At 36.6% G+C, this 9502-nt stretch overlaps 2 protein-coding genes across 3 annotated transcripts; both read right to left on the bottom strand.

Moving 5' to 3' along the window:
* Positions 1 to 13: 13 nt before the first annotated feature.
* On the bottom strand, positions 14 to 3835 carry LOC116112688 (actin cytoskeleton-regulatory complex protein PAN1-like; the record flags this gene model as incomplete). The annotated part of the gene is made up of 5 exons (XM_031398812.1): positions 3396 to 3835; positions 1825 to 2998; positions 1161 to 1379; positions 844 to 1058; positions 14 to 92 (listed from the first exon to the last, which is right to left on the bottom strand). Coding segments are annotated over exons 1-5 (1825 nt in total), but the record flags the coding sequence as incomplete, so codon positions are not given.
* A 1040-nt stretch (positions 3836 to 4875) lies between these two features.
* LOC116112677 (putative pentatricopeptide repeat-containing protein At5g43820) lies at positions 4876 to 7710 on the bottom strand. Of its 2 annotated transcripts, none has more exons than XM_031398797.1 (3): positions 5889 to 7710; positions 5340 to 5534; positions 4876 to 5246 (listed from the first exon to the last, which is right to left on the bottom strand). In XM_031398797.1, exon 1 carries the CDS (start codon positions 7667 to 7669, stop codon positions 5975 to 5977), a length of 1695 nt encoding a protein of 564 aa, XP_031254657.1. In that variant the 5' UTR covers positions 7670 to 7710; the 3' UTR covers positions 4876 to 5246; positions 5340 to 5534; positions 5889 to 5974. The 2 variants fall into 2 exon arrangements, with proteins under 2 accessions (XP_031254657.1, XP_031254659.1); XM_031398799.1 differs by having other exon boundaries at positions 5913 to 7710.
* Positions 7711 to 9502: the final 1792 nt, after the last annotated feature.

Below are 9502 nucleotides of genomic sequence, written 5' to 3'. Positions count from 1 at the left end.
AGATGGCTGTTACTCACAAGCTCCTGCATTTTTGTGCGGTAAAACTCAATCTTTTCTCTAGAATCTAAAATCACCCTCTCTGGTTCATCAACCTGCCAGAATGGAAAAGACAAATTATTCTTTATATTCCGTAGAAACATATTTTGATAATCAAAAGGTACAAAGATATAACCCATAACTTCAAAGAGGTAATAATGTGTTGAACCTCAAACTCTCACTGAACTAAAAGAGAATAACGGAATAAGAAAATTTGACATTTTAATTCTCAGCACTCTCAATATCAGACACTAATCTTCAGACCAGGTTCTCAACTAAATGGTAAGAGTCTTTGGGAGATTGTTCCAAATAAGCACACAATGATGAATAAAACCTGATGAGAATACCTTATGATCTCTTCCAGTCAAAGGAATATTACTCTTGAATTAGATACAATGGTCTCAGCAATGAAACCCTATTAGTAAAAAAGTTTAAGACTGGTATTATTTATTTGCTGACATTTTTCTGCCCTTATCTTTAAAAACTCTACCCACTTGAAGAACAGAGGAGTCAAAATTTCAAAATCAATTAACCAACCACAGCTCAGAACATTTGTTTATTCTACACACAGCGTGGTTCTGATAATACTTGCACGCAACATGTCCAAAATGACGTGTTTAGGTCTATGGACTTGGAATATAAATTCTCCTCACAAAATGGATTTTAATTTACAAACGATGCATGTACTCTTGAGAAAAATTTAGGACAACATCATAAAGACTAATCCACCAAAGAGAAGCATATCAAGTGAAGGACAGAAAGCCCAGCATGAACTGTGTGGTAAGAAGACAGAAAGAAAGAGATTACCTTTTTTTCGGCAGCTGTTGCCTCTTGGAGCTTTGAATTCTGCTCCCCGTTATCAAGTTGGTTTGCAAAAGGATCATCTGACTTACGTGCTCTCGACTTTGGTTGATTGAACATCATTGCACTGTCAACATTGGGGGCTGGTACCGGAACTGGTGGCCTCAAACCAGCAGTCGGAGTCATTGGTCGAGGACCCATCACAGGCTGCTGACCAAAACCTAGTGTAATATAGAAAGAACAACGAAGTCATCAAGAAAATCACACATTCAAAGAGGGAACAGGAGAGATATAAAGATGTTACAAGCACTCCTAACTTATACCAGGACTGGCACCCCAAGCAGCATTTCCAAAAGCAGGATTTGGTTGACCTGTCATGGACAACAGCGTCTCATCAAACATAACATTCCTTGGAAGCACTGCTGGAAGAGGATGGCCTTCCCTGTATCGCTCCATCAAATAGAGAGCAAAGCAGAACTCCCTCAAAGAAAGCATGCTATCACTATCCTGATCGGATAAGTCCCAAACTTGCTTTAGCACCTCTAACAAAGACCAACAGAAAAAAATCAAGCATGTTTAATCAGATAAAGAACAAGGTCCCTGGAACATCAATGAAAAAATTACAAAAAAGAAAAGAATTGACAAAGCTTTAACAGCATTGCACCAATCACAAGAAGACCTTATCTGAAAAGATCATGAGTAAAATACAGTGTTGAGATAACATCAGCCTAAAAGCCTAATTTAAAGTTTTATACCTCCCAAGCTCAATATTTCATATGTGGGCATGGTAGTCAAGGTCAATACCGAATACTCTAACAAATGATTTTATTTTGTTTAATCTACGCGTATCCTCATAAAGTTTGGTTTTTGTCTTTATCAGAAAATATGTTAATCTAATGATAATTAAAGCAACTTACCAACAAGTATATTTTTAAATCCATAGCTATCTACCAAAATAAGAAAATAAAATGAAATAAAAAGAATTACCTCTTGGTAGCCTCCAACTTATAAATAAATTCCTTGCCTGCTCTCCAGTGATTCTACCATCTCTGTCAGTATCTACTTCCATAAAAACTTTTGTATATTTCTGAACATCTGTAGGTTTCATCTTTGGCCATGTAAGTTGGGAATTATCAGGAGTTGAATTTCCAACCCCAACTGAAATTCCAGAGGAAGTAAATGATGAAGAACTTTGCAATGAAACTTGCTGTGGCGGGTTCAATGACTGGGTTCGCTGAAACTGGCTGCCTGTAGGTTGCATAGAGAAAGCACCCTGCAATGAGTCAAGTGAATTGAGCTTAGCTGAAGGTTGGGTTGCCCTGGAAACTGGAATAGAGGCTGATGAGGCAGGTAAACTGCTAGCTGAATAGGTAGACACAGCAGGCTCTTGTTTCATGGTAGGCGAGATCGCAGCAAAAATGTCCCCTCCAAAACTTGAAGCAGAAGAGCTCCCATTTCCTGAAAAAGCTAGTGCTTTAGAATCATTAGTCAAAGGCTGAGAAGATGGTGAAACTAGACTTAGTGTGTTCAGCGCAGATGAGGACGTTGATGGACTAACAGCTCTAGGCCCAGTTGGAAGTCCAGCAGTCCTCCCACTACTAAGCCAATCATTTGAAATGTTTGGGTTTGGAACATTAGGAGCAGCAGTACCACCAGACATGGGTTGAGAGGGACGGGGAGCAATACCTGCAGACATGGTTTGAGTTTGACCCACCACACTACCTCCCCTAAACAAATCTGGACCACCAGTAACCTGAGGAGGACAAGGAGCAGCTTGAAACGGTCTAGGAGACTGCTGCATTGTACTCACATTTGGAACCCCCGGTCCCCTAAAACCAAAACTCTGAGAACCCATTAGTGTTGGTGTTGGTGTTGTTGTTGGCGTTGGAGATGGAGATGGAGATGGTATTGGTGTTGGAGTAGGTGCACTTATCTGTGGGGCAGATGCAGCAGCCATAGAAGGTATTTGCTGCGCAGGTACAGCTGCAAGATTAATCTGTGGGGGCGGAATTTTGGCAGCAGCAGGACCGTATAATGCTGCCTTGACAATATCTGGTGTTAAATCACGTTTACTCTGTGCCACAGTAACAAGTTTGAGAGCATTATAAAATTCTTGCCGGCCAAGGAAACCAGTGCGGCTTTGATCAGCATGCATCCATATCTGCACTCACAACAAAATTTCATAACCGTGCAGCCTTATCATGAAGTACAAAGCTCAATTGGATCCACATAAAGTTTATAGAAAGTTAGAAACACTAGCTACCCAGATTTGCAACTAAACTGTAATTCTAACTAAGCACAGCTACAATTGCCAAATACTATCCGACCAGAAGAAGGCTCTGTATAATGTTAGGAAAAAAGACTTTCACATAAAATTAAGTGAAAGAGACATACATTCTTTTTCTCTCCTTAAATCATAAATGTAGTCAACCATTAATTTAACGAAATTACAGCCAGATTCGATTTCAGAAATATAAAAACTTCTGAATAGACTTTTCAACGAACAAAAAAGAGTAACAATTGCACTTAATCAGTGTTCAAAAAGAAAGAAATAGAACCTGAGCAAGGACTTGTTTGGGCAAATTAGATCCTTGGAAGAAACCGACAGCTTCCGCTCCACTAATTCTACCATCACCATCTAAATCAGCTCTCCTAAAATACGCTTCGAATTGATCCGCACTATTGGCCCCCGCCATTTACGATTTTACGACTAACCAACTATCTCCTCAGATCAAATTAATCCAAACTCAGATCACACATAAAATATAATTAAACGAATGCAAAACACAATAAAAAGAATCTTAGTATTAGAAGTAAGACAAAAAGGAATAGCACGTCGTGGAATGGTGGAATTTAAACTGGTGGTTAGATCGAGGAGAGGAGACAGAATATATTGAAAGGGGTTCGGAAATTTAAACGAATTTGGGGATTTAGAAATTAATAATAAAGAAAGAGACAGAGAGTTCCTCGCAAATGGGCTGTAGTGTCTCTCTCGATCGACAGGAACAGAAACTGTAACAGGATCTATCTTATTTCTTTTCTTCGCTTTGGATTTGGAGTTAATTTTTTTAGTCCCAATGGTTTCAGTTTATTCCTTTCAGGACAATAGGTTTCAAATACTACTGCTTTAGTCCCTTGATTAATAAAATGTTTGTTGACTATTAAATTTATATTGAAAGGACAAAAATATCCCACTCTTAAAGTTATTAAAATTTTATTGAACATTGTTATAAGAATTTATTTTTAAAAATATGTAATAAAATTATATACTAAAAAAAAAAAACATTATACATTACAAATTGAAATAAATAAACATATTACACATTAGAAAATCAAAACTATTTAAATATGATGAATTTCTAGCGTATAATGTTGTTTATTTAATTTGAATTTGTAGTGTGTAATATGTTTATTTAATTTAATGTTGATTGTGTAAGTAATTTTTCATTTTCTTAAAGAGGTATTTCTGTCATTTCAATATAATTTTAATAGTCAATTAACATTTTATTTAGTCAAAGGACTATAACTGTGGCATTTGAAACCTAAACTGAAACCACAGGAACCTAAAATGAATTAACTCTTTGGGTTTCAGAAAATATTTTATTAACCCCTTCTTTGATTATATTTTTAATTTTACCACGCTTCATTTATGTGTGGACATGGACTCGGGCCGCACCTGGGTCAGGTGGATCGATCCGGCAAGCTAAAATAAGTCCTTTGATAAACTATTAAAAATTTACCGAATTATCCTTAGCAATTTAGTATAGGTTTCACACAATACTCAAAGCATAAATCGTATGTTAAATATGGAAAATGATAAAACCATCGAAGGTTACGCACCAAATGACATGACAAATTCTTGACCGTTGATTAATATTAGCTGATAATGAATCAACAGTCAAGATTTTATCACGTCATTCGGTGTGCAACCTTCACTGACTGTAGCATTACTCGTTAAATATTACTCCAACAAAAGATATTGATGACCCATTTCCCATTGCCAATTGGTCACAAAGGAGAATTTTTGTTTCTGTTTTGCTATTCACCTAAACATCAGTGGCTTTGAAATGTTTTTCCATCAGTCCAATGGAGTTTAGTCTATGAAGTGTGTTATCAAGATAAAATCTATGTAATCAAACTAACATTTGCCAGTGTTATAATAAATTACAGATTACAGGGGAAACAATTCTCTTAAAAGTTGCACGGCCACACCACAGATTCCCAGTGAGATGAAAGATGAACTGAAGTACATGATCTATTAACAAGACAGCGTGGGAATCTTTAAGAATCGAATTCAACCAATGCCAACATGGAATTGTGCATCAGCTGTGTTCGGTTTCTCCTCTACCGGCGGCAAACTGAAGGCCATTCAAGATAGAAACAACGATATTTGCAGTTTACTCTTTTTCCTGCATAACAAGTTTGACATCAAATCCAGTAACACTTCAAACCAAGCGGAAGTGTAAGAAGTCAGATGCGGCAAAGAGAGAAAAATGAACTACCCGCAGGCTTTCATCAACAATGGAATAATAGAATGTGCCAACCAAAATCCAAGGATCACTCCTTTCCTTTGAATGACAATATAGTGAGAGTCAAGTTTCTGACCTCCACAGTCACAATGATTATAGGTGTATCTTACGCCACATATCAAAGCTACGACTTGTTTAATTCAGCTGCATATGTATCAAAGTGTGCACCTGCAAATGAAGCAAAATGAAGAAATATGAAAGGAGACCGTAAGGAAAACAAAACAAGGAAATCTGAAAGTAGACCACAAGGATTACACAAGAATAGCTTTCATAGAAATTAAAAAAAATTATGAAAGAACACAAAAACAGAGAAACGGTGCACTTCCAGTACACAACTTCTCATATCACTGAACAATAACTATTTATAAGAATATGTTCTTCATTTTTATAAAGTGCAAAGTGGATGCTGTTGAGTGATTATAAGATGCATATACATTACATGTATGACAAAGGCATAAAGATCCCTCTTGTAGGAAAGTAAGAAAAACAGCACCAAAAAAAAAGCAATTAATGAGCAATTACCTTATTCACAGGCAAGATAACTACCTGCTGAAAAAATTAAAAAAAAAATGTGCAATGCTTCACTTGCAAGTGAAACTCATATCAGCTCAAAAATGCCAGCCTTTAGCACGCCACAACCTTCGAACATTTTCATTACGACGAGCAGCTTTAATCTTCAAAAATAGCTTATAAGCTCTGTCTAATTTATTTGAAGCAAGTAGTTTGTTACTAAGTTTGCTGTAAACAAGCCTGCTTGGGCAAAAACCCTTGCGCAAAGACTCCTCCATGACAAGTACAGCATTTTCAAGCTGACCTACATTGCAAAGGCCAGTAATGACATATTCATAGACTTCCAAGTCAGAAGAATAACCACATTCTTGCATCTCATACCATAAATCTAGTAGCATTCCACATTTCCCAAACCTAGAAAGCCGCATGAGCAATAACTTATAAGCACTGAGTGATAGTTTACAACCAGCATTACTTGCTTTCTTATAGATCATCATAGCAGCATGGGGTGGACCAAAGCTACACAGAGGTTCAATGAAAGAGGTTATAGTCCCCATAGATGGAACAAGCCCTCTATCTAACATCTCTTCAAACACCTCAAGTGCATCAGCAACTTTTCGGGCTTTGAGCAACCCATGAATCAATTTTGTGTAAGTATCCAAATTTGGGTCACACTTATTGCTCAACATACCCTTATAGTACTTCATACATTCATCAAAATCTCCAATTGAAATGTAATTAGAAATCAATGCATTGTAAGCATTCGTATCTGGTCCACAGCCTTTCTCCTTCATGGCATGAAAAACCGCAATGGCATCATCAATTCTACCAGCTCTTCCTAAGCCCTCAATAAGATAACAGAAAGTTGAAGTATCAGGACTAAAACCTTCAACCACCATTTCCTTCAAAACCCTCTCAATCTCACTAACTTCACCAAGCTTTGACCACCCACCAATTATAATATCGTATGTCTTTCCATTAAACAACACCTTCCCTCTCATTGAATTGAAAAATGAATTTGCAGCTCCTACATGTAACCGTTGACATAAACACCTTAACATTACATTCAAAGACTCCGTATCACATTTCAACCCAAACTCTTCCAAATTTCCAAACGTTTTTATAGCTTTATATACTTGACGAGCTCTAATAAAGCTATCCAAAACTATCGATACCGTCTCTAGATCAGGTTTTACTCCTTCTTTTACCATGTCACGCAAAATATCCATCATAAAATTAAAAAATTTTCTTCTGCCGAGTGCTTTAACAATAATGTTGTAACTCTGAACATCTTTAGGAATATTTGGCTGCTTAATTGCCCAATTAAAGAACGTAACCATAGCTTCACCGCCTAAATTACCCCTATTCACTACTTTAGCAACAACATCGAGACTTAAATCTACATTAACATTCGTTAAAGCATCTTCAATTGCAGTTTTGCCCCTCAGTTTTTGAAGAAAAACCCCTCGTAACATCTCATCAGGCAATAAAAACCCATCAACGACCCTCCTGTCGATTTGTTTCACTGAATCACTCTCTTTATACAAATTCGAAACTGAATTGTTCCGAGATATTTGTAACAGTTCAGAAAGTTCGTTCAGAACATAACGTTCATCGACACCCGATTGGTTCTTGATTTGATTTACTGCTGGTTCATCTTTTAAAGAGTTTGACTGAAAATCCAGGGTTGAAAATGAAAACTGTGAAAAAGATGAGCTAATGGAGGATGGATGGTACCCGCTTCGGTTAAAGCGCGATACAAAGCTTACGATTTGCCGGGAATGAGACGCCATGAAACCAAAAGGGAGTAAGGGACTGTTAAAATTTGGGGGAACTAATGAGTATTCAAGGATTTCAAAATATAACAAAAACCTCCCTGCGCTTATAATCCGCTATGAATAATTAACCGGTGTAAGGGCTTCGTAGTCATTTTCTTTTACTATTTAAGATATTGGGATTAAATTAACAAAAATGGGAGGACAAAAAGAATTAACCACATTTACAAACCTTAATCTATATTAGCTAACAATAATGAAGATTTCAAAGGATGCGTTTGGCTTATTGTTTTTATTCATATTCTTAATCTTATTTTTTAAATATTATTTAGCATGTTATTCTCAGAATATTAGCCTATTTTTTTAATTACGTTGGGACCCTATAAGTTTATTAATTTCATTAAATACTGCTTAGAAAAAAAGTTTAAAAACTAACAAAAACACCCCCACCCACCAATACCTACCAGATTCTGGCAACCACCGCCAGTGGTAGCCAGAATCTATCACAATAGTCACATAGCCATCGGAAATAGCCGGTAATGGCGAGATCTGGCCTTTTTCGGTCAGATCCACAATGGATCTAGCCGGAAAATGCCAGATCTAACGTCAACGACGGCTATATCTTTGGCCGTCGCTGACAGACAACGACGGCCATAGTCATTTTAGCCTGTTCCGGTCGTCGCAGCCACAACAGTTCATAGATCTGGCCTTTTCTGGCCAGATCCGTGGTGGATCTGGCCGGAAAATGCCATAACAACGAGTTACGGCACAGATCCGACCGGTCTATGTCGTAGCGAAATTTTCCAGTCGGATTCCGATGGTGGTGGCCGGATCTAACACTGCAGGTGGTGGGGGTGTTTTTGTCATTTTATATAATTAGGTCTTTAATTAAATTAGTAAACCTAAGGGCTTTTTCATAAATTTTTAAAGTTTACCTCGTAATACTCTCCTATCTAATAACCCAATACTATCCCTAAAATTCTATCAAAAATAATAAACCACACGTACCCAAAATCACCCTAGCAACTAGCATGAAGATACTTTTTTATCTTTTGAGTTGTTCTATTGAAGCAGTCCACTCAAGACCTTTGGCATCTACCTAGACCCAATAACAAAAACAGATCATTTCTTTTAGACTAGTCGAGAATAATTATGATCTAGTTCATGACCTATTAGAAGTATAAGACATTCTGGTGAGATCCTCATGGACCAAAAAAAGATTGCAATCGATTTGATAATGATCGAATGACATTGCTTCTTCGCTTTGAAAAGAGGAATCCCTTAGATATGATGCAAAATGGATCTTTTAACTTTCTCTCTTTCTTTAAATTTCTCTTATAATTTGAATTGCAAATTTTTGGCCGATTTCAAATTCTTGACTTAAAGCCAAAAAATTGATCATATAATTGTAGATGCAAAAATCTACAATTATAAAAATAAAGTCTGATCCCGTGAGGTTGAGATAACTTATTTATTAATATATAAAAATGTAATAAATAAAATGAAAATAAGATCTGAGGATTAATTTCTTATTTAAGCAACTATGATTTAAATGGGGACTATATTAGTAGATTATTATGTTAATCTTCTCATTGAATTAATCAAGTTTCGTGTTAGTTGGCTTGAACACTTTAATTTAAAAAAAAAAATTAGAAAAGAGGAGGGCACGAACGTCACAAGAAATGTACTTCAAAAACATTAGTTCAATTACGCCGTAAAAATGAAGCTACCGCCTTAATCTAAAATAAGAAACCCAATTTTCCCGCCAAAAGTCCCCCAACTCTCAATTTCATTTTAATATCCCGCTTTCAAATATCACTTACTGTGATTCTTCTTCCAGAAAACCCAAAA

The sequence above is a fragment of the Pistacia vera genome, unplaced genomic scaffold (assembly GCF_008641045.1).
Source record: "Pistacia vera cultivar Batoury unplaced genomic scaffold, PisVer_v2 Contig665, whole genome shotgun sequence".
Lineage (NCBI taxonomy): Eukaryota > Viridiplantae > Streptophyta > Magnoliopsida > Sapindales > Anacardiaceae > Pistacia > Pistacia vera.
The sequence above is the reverse complement of the archived record's forward strand: the minus strand, read 5'-3'. Positions and strand labels throughout refer to the sequence as shown.